The following is a 17,360-nucleotide window of genomic DNA, read 5'->3' as shown; positions in this document are numbered from 1 at the left end:
ATTTACCTCCCTGTATATATATTTTTTTAAAGATTTATTTATTTGTAAGTACACTGTAGCTGTCTTCAGACACACCAGAAGAGGGCATCAGATCTCATTACAGATGGCTGTGAGCCACCATGTGGTTGCTGGGAATTGAACTCAGGACCTTTGGAAGAGCAGTCAGTGCTCTTAACCCCTGAGCCATCTCTCCAGCCCTACCTCCCTATATATTACAAATAAGTATGAATCATTCCTGGGTGAAGGATATCACACCTGAGTTATTTTCCATTGCTTACAAATGCTGGTGCTTTCCCCAGAGAAAGCATAACCCACTGATAATTATTAAGGCCAGAAGACTCCAGTTTCAAGATAGAAGGTACCAAGTCTTTATTGAGAAACCTGCCTCCTCACCTCCCTTACTGAAGACGGTAGACACACTCTGTGTCAGGGTAGGCTGGCAGGTTCAGCTGGTACTTCTTTTCTAGAGCAGGTGGTACAAAACGGCCTCCGAGGTAATGATATCGGCCAGTAAACTGAGTTGCAGACTTCTTGGGTGCCGTCAGTGAGATGAGTAAGTCTGGTTGGATTCCGCTAGGGTTTCCCTTCTCTACATCCCATCCTGAAGAGAGAAAGTCATATAAGCAAGTACGAAGGCCTGGTCCTAAGGAAGAAGGAAACCCCTCAGTCCCATGTACTATGAGGCTCATGTTTTCCCACAGGGCTGGCCAGCATGATCTTTGCCCCCCAGCCCTAATGTGGAACACCAAAGGGTACGTTCAGATTATTTTAGACCTAGGCTATACTATGGGCCAAGCTCCCAGGTATCAGCCCTAGCCAGGTTTGAGCATGACTCCCCCCACCATCTGAGTCCCAGCACCTGAAGGAATGTCGATGCTAGCGATGGGCACAGTGAGTCCACTCAAGACACTCAGGATACTGTGGAACGGCTCCCGAACATCGCCCTTGAAACTGAAGCCGAAGATGGCATCCACCACCAATTCATACAGCTCATCCACCATCATGGGCTGTGAGGGTGCAGGAAGAGGAAAGACAGGAACTGCTGTCACATAGGGAGGGCTGTCCCTGTACCCACTGACCACAGAAGCACAGATATAATTGTCCCCTAAGGCTCAGTAAAGAGTAGCTCATTCGAGCCAGTCTGAATCCAGGCATACTTTCTGTTCTGAGCACCTGCCTGTCAGTGGTGAGAGGCTGACTGCCAGCTTCAGGCTTCCTGAGACTGGAAGCCAGGAGGGACTAGTTCTGCATGTTAGTATTGTCATCCATAGAATGTTTTTTGAAAAAGTTTTGGTTTCCCACCATCTATGCATGCATGCATGCATCTATAGAAAAGGTTCAGGATGAGGTCCTGAGGGCCAGAATACTGTTTGATGCACGTTGCGGGTGTGTGTGTGTGTGTGTGTGTGTGTGTGTCTACAGAATGGGGTGACTGGAGTTGCTAGTGTTGGAAAGTCGTGGCACACACACAATATGGAGAAGCATCTACACTTCTATTTAGAGAGCAGTTTTTAGGACAGAAACTAAACAGGCTTGCTTCGTCTGAAACATGAGGGGTTAGGGCAGCGGCAGTACTTACTGGAGATGAGGCATCAACCCACATACCTCTGGGGGCATTTCACCAAGGAAAGGGATGTCCATTTTCTGACACTGAGTCACTAGCCCAGTGAAGAGTGGTTTGTTAGGTCTTTTGGGGTAATAGATAGTTGGCTGGTAACCCTAGTTGAAAAGGAAAACAGCCATTCAATCTCCGGTTCCAGAATCCTTATACCTTGCCACAAAAACTCAGTTCATATACTCACAAAAAGTTTGAGGTGTCGCGCACAGACCAGCCCATCCCCTCCGTTATTTCCGGGGCCACAGATGACCAAGACAGTCGGGGGACTCTTGGACATAGACGTGGGGGGATAAGCCTGAAGGCAGAAGTGCAAAGGATTGGGCAGTCACCGCTATGTGCTCCACCGCCCGGGACTTCCCCACCTGCTCCTCACAAAGGCTTCTCGCTGTGCCACGTACCTTGGCAATGGCCGTGGCACAGCTCAACCCGGCCAGCTCCATGAGTTGATCCACGCTGAACTGGTATTCGTTAAAAAGCTCCTCGTCCACGGCCTGAGCCTCCTCCTGGCTGAGGGAAGTCCTGGCCTGAGTCCGCCGCTGGGGTGCTGGGGCCGCGGCCTGCCCCGCCCCGCCCCCGCGGGAGAGCGCGGCCGTACCTCAGGTACTTCACCGCCGCACTCGCCATGGTCTCCGAGCTCCGGTGCTGCGTTCCCCACCAGATGGGCCCTGCACGGCACACACTCTGCCGGCTTGCGATCCGTGGCAGGCGCGAGCCTGCAACTAGCAGCCCCAACCCCAGCAGCGTCCGCAGCCCGGACATTCGACACACAGAGCGTCGCCTGCACAGCGCATGCCCAAGCCCGTCCCGCCCCAGCGCCTTTTGCCACGAACCGTCTGTTCCCAGTCCCAGACTATCAGACGTTCCGCGCACCTTCGTTCCGGCCTGCGTTCTCACCTTTCCCCAACGTTGCAAAGTTCCAGATGTGCTTCACTCCCTCTGTGGTCCTGGCTGGCCTCTATCTCGAAGCAGCTCTATTGCCTTCAGCGTCCTTGCTGAGAGGTGGGATTGCACACATGTATCGTACCCAGCTTTTTTAATTATAAAAGAATTATTATCTCTTCTAGGGAATATCTTTGACCTCCCGCTACCCCTGCTTTTGTTTGTTTTTAATATTTAAAATTGTTGGAGGGAAGAGGCATGCACGTGCCCTGTTGCACATACAGAGGTCAGAGGACAATTTCTGTGCGTCCTATCTCTCCTTCTACACTGTAAGATCTGAGGATCAATCACAGGTTGTCAAGCTTGGTGGTCAGTGCCCTTACCCTCTAACTCATTTTGTGGGCCTCTGCCCTGTCTATTTTACTTATTTGATGTATAGAATTTGTAAGGCTGCGATAGTGGCAGGAACTTTAGATTGCTCGTGTAGTTGTGCTTTGAGTCCGAGGTTCCATGGTCTTACCCAGGACCTCACTAGCTTTATTTTCTGATTTCACTAGCATGTGAGTGACTTCACCTTTGCAAGTTACTCAAGACTTCTTACGCATTTTCTGGAAAATACTTATTTAGTTTACTTTTGGTTTTGTTCTTGATTGTTTCAGAGTGTGGGTATGTGCACATGACCTCAGGTGCCCCAGGAACCAGAGGTGTCAGATTCCCTGTGGCCTAGGCTGCCCTGGATCTTATGTTGCCAAAGATGGCTTTACATCCCTGATCCTCCCTCCTGTTGAGATTCCGGGTCTGGGCCACTGTGGCTGGCTTTATTTAAGTTTAGTGGTTCTAAAGATTCATTTTTAAAACACAATGTGAAACATGTTTATTTAGCATAGATATGTTAAACACACATGCCAGATGCTAACATGAACCACCACCTCATTTCATAGCAACGCTATTATTCCTGTTTCAAAGGGGGGAGAAAAAAGAGCTGCCCAGTGCCCAGCTGGTCTTACAGCCTTCTGCAACTTATCCTGGTACAGAAAGATAATAATGACTTATCCTGCTTGGCTTCATTCTGATGGGAGTAACTATAGAGCAATTCCAAAAACATCCCACCCACAGATCTCAGGAGACAACCAATGAGAGCTGTCTGCAGGAAGGCCGCCTCTGAGCACCAGTCCCCGCCGTTGCCGCCTGGCGGCCTCTTAGGTTTTCCTTGAGGAGTGGTTCCAAGTCCGTGCGAGAGTCACATGGATTGAGTCCCTGCTGAGCCCCAGAGACTTTGCATCTAGATTCCATTTTAATTCTGCCAAACCCATAACGTGTCTGTAGCCTATCATAGATAAGACTACTCGATCAGATAAATGGGCAAGGCCATGGGGTTGGTTAGGGGCCTGGTGCAATCACAACATTCTCGTGTGGCACTCACCATCATTTGCACCTCAAAACCCATCCCTCCTTTCCTAGCAAATCCCGATATTCACGTTTGCGTGGCCGCACAGCAAAACCCAACATTCTCTACTCTCCTTCCAGCCGGTAAGAATGACCATGCAATTAAATGTTGACCACTGATGAACAGAAATGATACGGATAGGCAGACAGAGCGGTAGAGCCACTCCCATAGAGTACTCTTTTGGAGGGATGCATTACTTTGTTTGCTTGATTTTTTGTTTTTGAGACAGGGTCTTACCCTGAGCTCTGGCTGTCCTGGAACTCACTATGTATACCAGGCTGGTCTTGAACACACAGAACTGCCTCTCTCTTCACTCCAAGTGCTGAGATTAAAGGAATACAACACTATGCCTGGCTTCATGGTGTACTTTTAAAAGCTGTCCTCTGCTTCTTTTCTTGTTACTGGGCTGGAGTGAAGGTAGGATGCTTGTCTTAGTCTGAGAGTCACTGTTGCTGTGATGATTCGTGACCAACAAGTAAGTTGAGGAGGAAAGGGTCCATTTAGCTTACACTTCCACATCACAGCACATCATCAAGAAAGTCAGGAACCTGGAGCAGGAACTGATGCAGAGGCCATGGAGGTGTGCTGGCTTGCTCAGCCTGCTTTCTTATAGAACCAGGACCACCAGCCCGAGGATGGCACCACCTACAATGGGCTGGGTACTCCCCCATGGCTAATTAAGGAAATGCCCTGCGGCTGGAACTTATGGAGGCATTTCAGTCAAAGTTCCCTCCTTTCAGATAACTCTAGCTTGTTTCAAGTTGGCATAATAGCTGGCTCGACGCTGTAAGTGGAGCGGCCTTTTCCTTCCTCCCTGGATGGCCTGTGCACGCTAGCCAAGCTCTTTATCACGGAGGTACTTTCCCAGTCCCTGCAGCTATGCAGTGGAAACCCCATGTCATGTCAGAGTCAGGGCTGTAGAGATGTGTCAGCAGTTAAGAGCACTTACTGTGACAGGAGGGGCAGGGAGAGGAGCCCTCAAGAGATCCACCTGCCTCTGCCTCCTGAGAGCTGGGATTAGAGTTGTGTGCCACCTGGCAAGATTCCAAATTTTTTTTTTTTTTATACAAACCTTACCAGTTACCCGTTGACTGCAATTTCCAGTTTGCTTCTTAAAAAAAAATAGATTTACTTTATTTTATGTGTATGAGTGCTTTGCCTGTGTGTATGTCTGTGTACCATATACATGCCTGATGCCCTCAGAAGTCTCAAGGCCCTGATCCCCTGGAACTTGAGTTATGGACAGTTGTGATTTACCATGTGAGCGCTGAGAATCAAGTCCCAGCTCTTTAGAAGAAAAACAAACGCTCTTAACGTTCTCTCCAACACTGCCCACTCCCACTTTGCATCTTTAGGATTGACTCTATTTTATGTTCATTTTGTTTTTGTCTATATGTGTGTCTCTGTGAGGTTATCAGGATCTGCTGGAGCTACAGACAGTTGTGAGCTGCCCTGTAAGTGCTGGGGAACGGACCCAGGTCATCTAGAAGAGCAGCCGGTGCTCTAACGGCTTCCCCCCTCCCCAGCGCTAGTTTGTTTCTTTAAAGGGAATCCGCTTATGGTCCGAAGCAAGCAGAGTGCCAGATTACTCTAGAATCTTAAGACTTGGGCCACTTTGTAAAACCTCCCTTGCTTGTGTCTAATTCAACTGCAGCTTTTGAAAGTGACTAACCTTGGCCTGGAGCCAGCTGTGGAATGCTTGCTTAGCACAGGATGCCCTGTTATGCCTCCAGTCCCTAGCTGCAAGCAAAATAAACAGAAACAAACTGAAAAGTGACCTAAATTGAACGAGTCTGTTAAGGACCCAACTCAGCTTTGTAGAAACAATGCTTCTTTTTACACTTAGGTCCCAGATTTGCATTTTGTACTAAATCACATCGGACTGCCGGCCAGCTCAGGTGGGAGTGGGGTGGGGGTAGGGCTGTACAGTGGGCTGTGTCACTCAGTTCTGCCTCCAGGTCCTGTTGGTATGACTGAATCTTTAACCCATTTAGCCTCTGAGCTTTCTTTTCTTCATCTTGGTTTTTATTGTTGGATTTTTGTTTTTTGGTTTTGTTTGTTTGTTTGTTTGTTTGTTGAGATACTGTCTCACTATATAGCCCTGGCTGGCCTGAATTTTCTATGTAGACCAGGTTAACCTCAAACTCCCAGAGATCTGCCAATCTTGGACTCCCTAGTTGTTTTGTTTTTTGAGATAAAGTCTTGCTACGTAGCGCAGGCTGGCCTTGAAGCAGGGATCTTCCTGCCTTCTCTGAGCTTTAGGATCATAGGCCTGTGTCACCATGCCCAGCCTTCTCTTTTCCTCCTGCATTCCTGTGAGGAAATACCTGTAAAGTGTTCAGGGTGTGAAGCTCAAAAAATGTCAAAGCATCATTATTGTTGCCGTGACCTCAGATACGCATGGGGACAGTGATTGGAGCCTCTGCTCTCTTATCTGCTGTTGTGTGGCATTCATGCCTCCCACGTGAAAAGGGGACATGGAGAAGCTCAGTGATTCCAAGTCATCTGAGCTTCATTGGGTGTCATTTTTAGAACTGGGGAAAACTTTAACAGTCACGACATTCTAACCCAGAAAAGCAAGGGTCAGTGCTCACTGCTCATTTGTTTCTTTGTTTTGGTCTACTGAGTTAAAGACCTTCCCCCAAAGAAGAGCAAAGGGAATCTCAATGTGGAGTCAGCAGAACCCTTGGCTGTCTGTTCACCACGCCCACGTCCATACTGACTAAAGAAGGTCCTCCCCAAGGCCCTAAAGGCCTCTACTGGGAAGTTCCTGTGGAGGTGAGCGCTGCAGCCAACAGGTCTAGGTCACACGATGGTGCAGAGGCCAGACTGGATGGGTGTCCTCTGGAGGTTCCTGCCCAGGGCTTCCTTGGTCCCTATGGATGACCTAAACAAGGCAGAGGGGCCTGTCATGGGGCAACTGCAGAAGCACAGGAGGCTGCCTCCCTGGCTGCAGCTTCTCAACCCTGTTTTCTTTAGGACTCTGCCTTTCTCAAGCCTGCAGACAGGCCTTGCAGGAGCCTGGGATACTGCCAAGCACTAGATGTTTTCTTCCCTCAACCTAAAGTGGCCCTGCTCAGTTAAAATCACCACAAGCTACCTCTTTACTGGAGCCGCCCATCCTCCAGGCCCCCGCCCTCCTCTAGGACTTACCTATTGTTGGGTGCTGTGTTGGCGAGATGTTCCACTCCTCTGGGCCATGGGCCTCCAGATGGAAGATGGACTGAGGCTCCTAAGCCTGGATGGAGGGGGTTGGATACATTTATTACAGGCCTCTTCATAACCAGGACATCACAGTGGGAAAGAGGAGGAAGCGAAGATGGGGACAAGTGGGTGGATATCTAGCCATGTATCGGTCACATCCTCGAGGATGCCCTGGACAAGCCAGGTGCTTGATCCACACGAATCGCCTAATGATGGAGGACTGATTCCCTAGAAGGAAAGACCCTGGACACACATCAGGAATCTAAGCCAGCTCACCAAATGGTAAGGCCTTCAGCTCCCTGAGCTTGAGAGTTTCCAGGGACAGCCCAGTAAGGAGTAAAGCCTAAGGCCCCAGTGCCTGACATGGAGCTGGCTCTCCACACCCTGTGCTCTAAGATACAAAGTTTAAGTTGCTGAAATGAAAGCTAGGGAACAGGCAACACACATCTGGGAAGGCCTTGGGAGAAACGGGCCAGGCCCCCAAAGATGTGGAAACGCTGCTGCAGGCAGGGGTCGGCAACCTGGGATGCCAGGGGTGGGTGACAGGCATAGGTGGGAGAACCAGGAAGGTGAGATGAGGATTCCTTCGGCAGGAGTGGGGCGTTTTCCTCCCACCCCCCAATCTTTCCACTCACTGTCCTGTCTCTGAGGTTCTAACACAATGGTCATGTTCATCAGCCCCTCCTTTTTCTTCTCACGGTCTTCTTCTGACCTACTGAAAGGTTTTCAGGGACAGACTGGATGTGGCCAGGCTGTGGGACACCCCAGGGGTCAGCTCCCCACCCCCGGCCAGCAAACCCTCTTCTACCAGGTCGGGACTGCTTGGCTCACCTGTCCTGGGCATCTTCTGCACTACTGTGTACCCTGGCTGAGTTCTTTGCCTCTAGGGAGGCCTCCCATGAAGTCTGGAGTTTTTCAGGAACAGAGGGCTGGTGAATTCAGAGAACATGGCATGGGGGAAACCCGCCTTGCTATCACTGCCCCACAGTGTCCCCACACAGACTTAGGTGCTGGATCAGAGGCTCTGTGTGCTTGTCAGAGTTAGTGGAAGGCCTTGCCCTGAGGCCTAAGACTTTTGACTTTTAATCCAACCCCCTACCTGCTCCAGGATAACTACCTCTATCCCAGTATGGTAACTGAACCTAGGGACTCACGTTTGCTGGGCGAGCATTCTACAACTGAACTACACCCTCTCTGCTTCAGGTGAATTTAACTGTGTTTGAAGATTATACAGTGTCCTGGGCTTTAAAACAAGAGGGCATTGAACCCATTGAGTCCCTATAATAAAGCATAAATATCCATTCTTGTGGTGAGAGGATGTTTCCTATAGAGGAAAGCATTTCAAGAGCCCATGACCTGGTGGAGAGAGACCGGGAGGCAAAATGCGTTAGAAGTAGATAGAGTCCAAGAGGACCTGAAGAAGTCCTACCAACGAGACAGCTCCTGGAGTTTTCTTGGAGCACCACCCCCATCCTGTGGCCATTTAGGGAATTGCACCCAAGGACGGCCTCCCAACTCTTCCCACAAATGCCTGAAGGCCTTGACCTTAACCCAATGGGGCTTGTGACCTCAGCTAAAATCCGGAGAAACAGCCCGTGTATAAAAGGTATGTCACAATCTCCATCCACCTCCCTGCCCCACCCCCATAACCTGATATACATGCATCCCTCATGCAAGCCCAGGGGCAAATGAACACGGAGTGGTTTTAAGTGTGGCATTCCTGAGTACATCCTTTCTGGAGCATCTCGTCCCCACTCCCACCTCCTGGTCTTAGGTGTTATACTACCAGAAAATGAGCCTGGGCTAGCTTCTCCTGAGTCACGAAGGTCCGCGTGGCATCTGCCAGTTTAGCCACAAGCCGCTCTCGTATAGAACTTGGTTCGTGCTGGGGAGGAGGGACAGGGTTGGAATGAGGATGGCCTGAGCCATCTGCAAAAATAGAAAAGGGGGGTTGGGGATTTAGCTCAGTGGTAGAGCGCTTGCCTAGCAAGCGCAAGGCCCTGGGTTCGGACCCCAGCTCCGAAAAAAAAAAAAATACAAAAGGGACAGAGGGAAAGAGTGAGGGGTCTGATTCCCACTTTGTGCACCGCCACCATGCCACCAGGCCACTATGCCACTGAGCACAAAACTGTAGGCAGACTGCCTCTTCCCCCAGGTAACAGACCTGGACCTGATATTATGGTGTTTCTAATCGGTAAATACGTGGAGGGAGCAAGGAGCGAGGCCAGCAGTATCAGCCAGCAGTATCAGCCGGAGAAAGCTTCTCTGCAGGAGGGGAAAGCAGGAAGTCGGAGGCCATCATGGAGGGTCTCACCTGACACAGGGCCAGCGCTTCCTTATAATACTTCAAGGCTTGGTCATGTTGCCCCAGTCTGGCTGCAGCTGCCCCAAGGCCCTCACACGCCTGCCACTGTCCCTTCACGTCCCCTAAGGAAGAGAACTTGAAAGATCTTTTCGTGTTCCCTGTTCCACAGACCCTCCCGGCATTGTATACCCTCAGTCTTTGCGTCCCCCACCCTGAGTTCCAAGCTAACCCTCTCATTCTTACCAGTGTCTTGGGCAGCCTGCAGGGCATGCAAATAGCTGTCCCAGGCAGCCCTGTGGTCCCCCAGCTGGCTCAGTGAAAATGCCAGGCCGCTAAAGCTGCGACCCTGCTCCCACCGCTGGCCCACAGAGCCTGAAATCAGAACAGATCCGTTTGAATAGGGACTTGGTTCCTGGGGCATTGAGACCTTGCCCTCAGCAGGAGAGGGTGCCAGGAGTGCCAAAGCCCAGCCTCAGTACCTCTAGGTGACCCACAAAGACCTAAGCTATTCAAGTTAAGCCTCTCACCTCGTTTTACCCCAAATACCTCCCTAGCAAGTTGGGAGACTATGTTAATAGGTTGAGGCAAAAAAATAAAAATAAAAATAATAAAAAAATAAATCAGAGATCTGTCTCTATCTCTGGAGTGCTGGGATCAAAGGTGTGCACCGCCATACCAGGCAGGTTAAAAAACTCTTTAGGTGCTGGGCACCCAGGTCATAGTTACAGTCCCACTTGTGTGATTGGATGCCGTGTTTTATTTTTGTGTTTTTGTGTAGTGCTGGGAATGGAATCCAGGGCCCTGTGTACACCAGGCAAGTGCTTTGCCACCGAGCCACGCCCCCAGCTACCCATTATTTTTTCATTTTTTTCATACTTATTTCTGGAGGTGTATGGCTGAGCACAGATGGGAGTCAGAGGACCACTTGCCGGAATAGGTGCTCTCCATCATCCGCACGGGTTCCAGGAGTGACCTCAGGCCGGCATGCTTGGTTGCGAGTACCCTTAACCTGTTGAGCCATCCCATCTGCCCCTCATAGCCCCATCTTTATGTGTGGAAACTGAAGCTCAGAGATGGCAAGGTGTTTGCTGCTGAAGGAGGAGATTCAGGACAGCGCTTCTGGCTTTCCAATCTGCAGTCCCAGGCCACTGAGCCCTGACCTTCTGCTCTGTCTGGTTCTCCCATTCCAGGTAGTTCCAGCCTAATAATTGCTCCCAGAGATCCAGCCAGCCAGGGCTCTGGGTGTAGAGCTGTACAGGTCAGGACCCAGACTCCTCAGTCCCCTCCCAACTCTTCCGATACCACCAGGTTCATTGGAAACACTTTATTCTTTTTCTTCTCTGACAGGATACCATGTAACCCGAGCTGGGCTGGAATTTGACTATGTAGCCAAGGATAACTTAAAGCTTCTGATTCGCTTGGCTCCCCCTACTGAGCACTGAGAGTGCAGATGAGCACTTGGTTTATGTGGTGCTGGCAACCGAACCAGGGCAAACACTTCAGATCTATGTGTATATATGTACACACACACACACGCACACGCACACACACACACACACACACACACACACACACACACACACATCTCCTCCCCCCAGGCATGAAACCTCTTTTTAATCCTTTAGTCCTGGCCCCATTCCCCAGCCCCTGGGACCCACCATGCAGATCGACAGCCTTCTGGTGAAACTCCTGTGCTTCCCAATAGTTGCCAAGGACATTGTGGGTCATTCCAAGGTTTTGAAGCACTGTAGCCTGCTCTGCTGCCTGTCGACACAGGGGTAGGGCCTGCAGGAAGGCCTCTACTGCCAGAGGGAACAGCTGGAGTTGGAAGTAACCCATGCCTACATCATTGTAGAACGGCCCTGGAGAATAGAAGCAAAGTCACTGATAGTCAGGTGAGCCGCAGCTAAGGCTCATGTATAGCTCCTGACCACTTCTTCAGGTCCCCCAGCCCTCAGGACACTGCCAGGCTTAGGCTCAGCACCTCTTTAGATCTCACACCTTGTTTATTAAGGCTCACCCAGCAGTCCCTGGTCAGCGCCCCGATCAGCATCAGCAAGCTTACAGCTCTCTTCCAGAGCCTGCAACACTTCACTCAGTCTATACTGCCGGCTGCTCAGCATACATCTCACAGCAGCCACCTGAGCCACGGCTGCATCCCAGAGCCGGCCTGTGTGAGCATAGGCCTGGCTAGCTTCCTGCAAACTGCAGGCTGCTTGCTTGGGCCAGCCCAGGGCCTGGTAGCAGGCTCCTATTTTTGCCTGTGCTTCCCCATGGTAGTCCTGTGGCTGGTAATGGCCCAAAGCCCTGCGGTACCAGTCCAAAGCTTGAGTCAGGTCACCAAGGGAATGATAGGCCAAAGCCACATTGAAACACTGGTCGCCATGACACCAGCCTGCAGATTTCTCTTCAGGACGGGCTCTCAGAAGTAGCTCAAGACCTGTGGCTGGGTCTCCAGTCTCCACATAGGCAGCCCCTAGGTTGAAGGCACAGGCTCGAAGAACAGGGCTATCTCTGGTTGATGGGGCCTTGGAGGCCAGCAGGAAGGCCTTCTGGAAGCTGCCCAAGGCCTCCTGAATCTGGGCAGCATGCAAGGCCCTGTGGCCAGCCCTGGTGAGGCTCTGGATCTTGGCTTCTTCTTGCAGCCTCTTCTTTTTCTCTTTTTTCTTCCTGCAGTTTGGGGGTTTGGGCACAGTCTCAAGCTTCTAGTGGCTGTCCTCAGGGGATAGGGGAAGACCCAGGGTTGATACAATGAACAGAGGGGTCAGCATATCAGTCTTAGCTCTCTCCCTCTACCCCTCCAAGTAGGAGCCCTCAAGGGAAATTTGGTCACCTCTGACCTCCAGGGACCAAGGATTTTCCTCTGACCTCTTACCTTACTTCCTGTGTCCCACTGGGCAGCATTTTGACTCCCTCTCTCTTTAGAGCTCTTCCAAGTTCTTTGTCAGGAATTCAGACCAAGTAACCTTCTGAAAGCTGCTTCTATGAATCCAATCCTCCATGTCACCAAAACCAAAAACACACCAAACAAAAGTCCCTGCAAACAAAAGTTTTGATTTCACAGGATTTTTCTCCCTAAGTCTTGCCTTAACGTCTGCCCCCAGTATTAGGGATTAAACGCAACTTTCAAGGCAAGCACTCTGCCACGGAGCTGCACCACCGGCTGCATTTAGCACACTGTGTCACTAGCCTGGGAATGAGTTGAAGGCAATTAGATCTTCAATGAGAGTTTACTGAAGGGTTGGGGCGGGAGTACTGGCCCGGCAGGTAAGAGCACTTGTTGGTCTGCCAAAGGGTTCAGGTTTGGTTCCCAGCACCCACATGGTGACTGAAACCATCTGTAACTCCAGTTCCAGCAGCTCCAACTCCTCTTCCTTGTCTCTGAGGGCATCATACGCACTTGGTGCACGGACATGCATGCAAGCAAAACAGTCATAATAAAATAAGTTTTTAAAAGGCTGGAGAAATGGCTTAGCAATTAAGAGCATTTACTGCTTTTTCCAGAGGTTCTGAATTTGGTTCCCAGTACCAGGTCAGACAGCTTGCTCACAATCACCTGTAACTGCAGCTTCAGGGAATTCAAAGTCTCTGGTGCACACACACACACACACACACACACACACACACACACACACACACACTTACTTAAAACAAAAAAAAATCTATCTTTAAAAGGTTAGTGAACTTTTAAATTAGTCACTTCTGTGACTCACTTTGTGACTTCTGCAGGCACTTGTACTGACATACACATACACATAATTTTAAAAATAAAATATTTTAAGCCTGGTGTGGTGGCACAGACCTTAATCCTAGCACTCAGGAGGCAAAGGTAGGTAGACCTCTGAGATCGAGGCCAGCCTGGTCTTCCAGACAACCAGAGATATACAGAAAATCTGTATCACAGGGTGAGGGCGGGGGACCAGCAACATATACAATTTAAAATCATCTTCAAAGGTCCATTTCAGTGACACTACATGGACTCAACTGTGCACCCACCATCTGCCATTCCCTGGGGATTACCATCTTTTAGTCAACTTCTAAAGGATTTATTTTTGTTATTTTGAATTATGTGTACATGAGCGCATGTGGGTTTGTGCATCAGAGGCTTTGAATCACTTGGAGCTGAACTTCCAGTTGCTTATGAGCTGCCTGGTGAACTCAGGGCTGGGAACTGAGCTCAGGTCTCTGCAAGATCAAAAAGTACTCAGTTTGTCTTTCAGCTGATCTGAGCCCCAGCATTTCCCTAAAGCAAAACAAACAAACAAAGGCTGTCACAGCAGCATTCACCTTTAATCCCAAGTCAGGATATAAAGACAGGCAGATCTCTGTGAGTTCAAGGCCAGTCTGGTTTGCATAGTGAGTCCAGGCCAGCAAGGTCACAAAAGCCAAACAGCATAGACAGGGCTACCCTCTCACCTCTCATGCAAGGTCTTGTGAACATGTGCTGCTGCCTTATAAACCAATGGGAATACAGCACAGTCAGCTCCGGTGTGTGCCAGTCTAGCCCTGGGCACTCAAAGCTGAGGCCGATGTGGGAGGGGTCTGTCTGCAATGTCTCCTGTTATCTCCTCTACTTTCTGTCAGGTGGTTTCTGCTCTGGTCCCCAGAGAGCTCAGGTTCAGAAACATTCCTCTCATCAGCACATTTCTCCTGGCCTCCCTCTCTCCCCAGGAAACAGGAAAAAAAGCTGAAAAGTGAACCCCCACCACACACACACACTTTTTTCTCTTTTACAGAGAAGAAGGCAGAAGGGATGCCTCTTTTCAAATAAATATTCTCTGGGGTTGGGGATTTAGCTTAGTGGTGGAGAAAAGGCAGGGAGAGAGGGAGGGTGAGAGAGAGGGAAATTTAGGAAGAGTTACTTCTGAAAACACACAAAATCCTGACCTGATGAAGCTCCCCACCTTGAGGCACTCCTGGCTGTCCCCACCACAGGACCTCTTACCTCTCTACTGTTTTCTCCACAGTCATAGTGGCTGTCTGGAATGGTTCTGCTGACTCAGGTTACTTCTGACTAGCTTGGAGCTCAGAACTGTGTTACCAGACACCTGACACTGTCCCCTACTCCCAGGTAATCCGTTGAGTGACAGCCGTGCTGGCCTATCTTAGCGGAGAACCCTAATGGTGCACAGGCATAGTCACCTCCCCCTTCCTGCTCAGCTGCCCCACCCCTGCAGACACATCTTCCAGCTCCTTCAAATAATACATCAAAATGCCATGAGACTATTATCCAATTATAGCCATGAAGATCGTCTATCCCTTTCCACCTTTTTTTTTTTTTTTTTTCTGTTCTTTTTTTCGGAGCTGGGGACCGAACCCAGGGCCTTGCGCTTCCTAGGCAAGCGCTCTACCACTGAGCTAAATCCCCAACCCCTCCACCTTATTTTTTAATTTTAATTTTAATTTTAAGGGAGGTTTTTGAGGTGATCTTTCCTTAGCTAGCTTCCTGAGTGCTGGGATTACAGTTTGTGTCACCATGCCCTGCTTATCATTCCCTTTCAGAGTGATGTGAAAGGACAAAGAACTCCATCTGCTACAGGGTGACTGCAAGTTTTTTTTTTTTTTTTAAAGAATTATTTATTTTATGTATATGAATACACTGAACTCCAGGTTCTGTTTGATGAGAGGACAGGAGGCCCTGCAATCACCAGGACTCACGAACCCCACCAACCCAGGAACCTACCACCAATGGCTGCATCTAAATGTAAATGTTCCCATTTGCCTAGGGAAAAAGCTTTTTAAGTAGAAAGGCCATTCCCAGAAACAGACTCCTGAAGTAGATGCGCTGACCACAGTTGCAACACAGGCTTTTGTGCAGGCCTGGTACCCAGGGCCATATCCATGCTCCAGACAGGCTGAAGCTTCTGGTCTGGCTTGGCTTTCAGAGGTGCTAGTACAGCCTGTCCAGGCCAATTAGGCCACTGAGTGGTCCCAAATTCAGCAGGCTTTCCTTGAGGATAATCTGGGGCGGGGCAGGGCCTGAAAGTGTTTTATCCAAGGGTCCTAAGGAGCCCCCTCCAGGACCCTCCATCATTCTGAACCATTATCTGGTTCCCTGCAATGTCACATCCACCACATCCTTGCAACTCCTTCCATAACTAATAAAACACAGAACACCATGGGGAGAACACAAACAGCACCGACAATCAACATGATCACAATTAACACAGACATTTCAATAATAACCTTAAACGTCAGCGGACTCAATCCTCCAAAAGCCACAGACTTGAACTGATCAAGAAAAGCCAGGGCTGGAGAGGTGGCTCAGTGGTTAAGAGCACTGACTGCTCTTCCAGAGGTCCTGAGTTCAAATCCCAGCATCCACAAGGTGGCTCACAACCACCTGTGATGGGATCTGATGCCCTCTTCTGATGTTTCTGAGGAGAGCTACAGTGCACTCACATTCATAAGATAAATAAATCTTAAAAGCAACCAAAACCCAAAATCCACCTATCTGTTGCTGCCAAGAAATACATCTTAGCTTTAAGGATAGGCACTGCCTCAGAGTGAAAGGCGCTCCATCAGACAGAACCAGGGAGAAGCAGGGATTGATAATAGCTGACAAAATGCAGCAAATTAGAACAAATCAAAAGAGATAAGGGGACACTTCCTTCCAGCCAAAGGCACAGTTAACCAAGAAGATGTCCCTATCCTAAACATACATGCACCCAGCTCTGCGGTGCTCAATTTCATTTTTTAAAAAAATCTACTGCTGTATTTAAAGACAGAAATTATCTTCCATCCATTAATAGTTGATTTCAGTACCCTTCTTGTGTCCTTTGGACAAAAAATAAACAGGAACATAATTCACTGACATCACATCAAGTGGACTTAGCAGATGTCTGCAGACCACCCAAACATCAAAGGATACATATTCCCCTCAGCCGGACATGGAAACTTTTCTAAAGTAGACCATATCTGGGGCCCAAGTCTTTACAAATTGAGGAAGATGGAAATAACTCCTGGTATCCTGTCAGAACACAATGCAATAAAACTTGAAATTGACACCAAAAAAATTCTAGTCGGTATGCAAACTCATGGAGATTAAACAACTCATTACTGGGGTCAATGGAGAAATAAACAAACAAATATTCCTGTAACTCATCGAAGGACACCTCTGGGACACGCAGATGGGAGCCCTTCAAGGGGAATGTATAATGTGCCTATATTAAAGAATCAGAAAGAGCACAAATGAATGCTCTAAAAGTTAGGAAGACAAGAAGAGCTAAATAAAAAAATCCAAGGCCAGATGGATTCACAGAAGAATTCTATCAGACACTCAAGGAAATCTACAGTCAGTCCTTCACTACTTGCCAGTGATGGGCCACACAGAGGCAGAGGTAGGCTGATCTTTGAATTCTAGGCCAGCCTGGTCCACAGAATGAGTTCCAGGACAGCCAAAAATACAGAGAAACCTTGGCTCATAAAAGAGTAAATAAATAAATGAAAGAGAAAGAAAGAAAAAGAAAAAAGAAAACAGAACTACTCTCAAATTTCTACAAAGTCATTCTACAATATCCTAAGCAGGTAAAGACTCAATTTAAAAAAGAAAACTACAGGCCAATATCTCTGATGCACACAGACTCAAGAAAATACTTGCAAACAGAATGCAGACATACATTAAAAAAGACCGAGTTGGCTTCATTCCCAATGCAGAGATGATTCGGCATATTCAAGTAAATGTAAACACCTAAGTGGACTTAAAGATAAAAAAAATATGAGCCCAGTGAATGCAGAAAAGACTTGACAAAATCCAACATTCCTTCATGACAAAGATCCTAGAGAATGTAGGGTGAGCGAGGACAGACAACACGAAAGCTGTATATGAGCAACCCACAGCCAACACCATCCTAAACGGAGAAAAGCTTGAAGCAATCCCACTGCAGTGAGGAACGAACAGGGATGTC

General features: G+C 48.9%; 2 protein-coding genes across 2 annotated transcripts; both read right to left on the bottom strand.

Moving 5' to 3' along the window:
• Positions 1–344: 344 nt before the first annotated feature.
• Naxe (NAD(P)HX epimerase) lies at positions 345–2,418 on the bottom strand. Its single transcript, XM_032898109.1, has 6 exons — positions 2,214–2,418; positions 2,017–2,125; positions 1,803–1,913; positions 1,606–1,719; positions 860–1,007; positions 345–601 (listed from the first exon to the last, which is right to left on the bottom strand). The coding sequence occupies exons 1-6, from the start codon at positions 2,375–2,377 to the stop codon at positions 399–401; spliced, it is 849 nt and encodes a 282-aa protein (XP_032754000.1). The 5' UTR covers positions 2,378–2,418; the 3' UTR covers positions 345–398.
• A 4,331-nt stretch (positions 2,419–6,749) lies between these two features.
• Ttc24 (tetratricopeptide repeat domain 24) lies at positions 6,750–12,357 on the bottom strand. The gene is made up of 10 exons (XM_032896943.1): positions 12,334–12,357; positions 11,474–12,158; positions 11,112–11,315; positions 9,697–9,825; positions 9,463–9,575; positions 8,935–9,033; positions 7,980–8,077; positions 7,784–7,863; positions 7,098–7,176; positions 6,750–6,831 (listed from the first exon to the last, which is right to left on the bottom strand). Exons 1-10 carry the CDS (start codon positions 12,355–12,357, stop codon positions 6,750–6,752), a joined length of 1,593 nt encoding a protein of 530 aa, XP_032752834.1.
• Positions 12,358–17,360: the final 5,003 nt, after the last annotated feature.

Source organism: Rattus rattus, chromosome 3 (assembly GCF_011064425.1).
Source record: "Rattus rattus isolate New Zealand chromosome 3, Rrattus_CSIRO_v1, whole genome shotgun sequence".
NCBI lineage: Eukaryota > Metazoa > Chordata > Mammalia > Rodentia > Muridae > Rattus > Rattus rattus.
Note: the sequence above shows the minus strand (reverse complement) of the source record. Positions and strands in the feature narration are given on the sequence as shown.

Coding starts and splice junctions, on each gene's coding strand:
- Naxe (XM_032898109.1), bottom strand. CDS start 2,377: ATGTCCGGGCTGCGGACGCTGCTGGGGTTGGGGCTGCTAGTTGCAGGC. Junction 1,914..2,016: donor GTGCCACGGCCATTGCCAAG/GTACGTGGCACA, acceptor TTCTGCCTTCAG/GCTTATCCCCCCACGTCTAT. Junction 1,720..1,802: donor CGCGACACCTCAAACTTTTT/GTGAGTATATGA, acceptor CTTTTCAACTAG/GGTTACCAGCCAACTATCTA.
- Ttc24 (XM_032896943.1), bottom strand. CDS start 12,357: ATGCTGCCCAGTGGGACACAGGAA. Junction 11,316..11,473: donor CGCTGACCAGGGACTGCTGG/GTGAGCCTTAAT, acceptor TCTATTCTCCAG/GGCCGTTCTACAATGATGTA. Junction 7,177..7,783: donor AGAACCTCAGAGACAGGACA/GTGAGTGGAAAG, acceptor ATCCAGGCTTAG/GAGCCTCAGTCCATCTTCCA.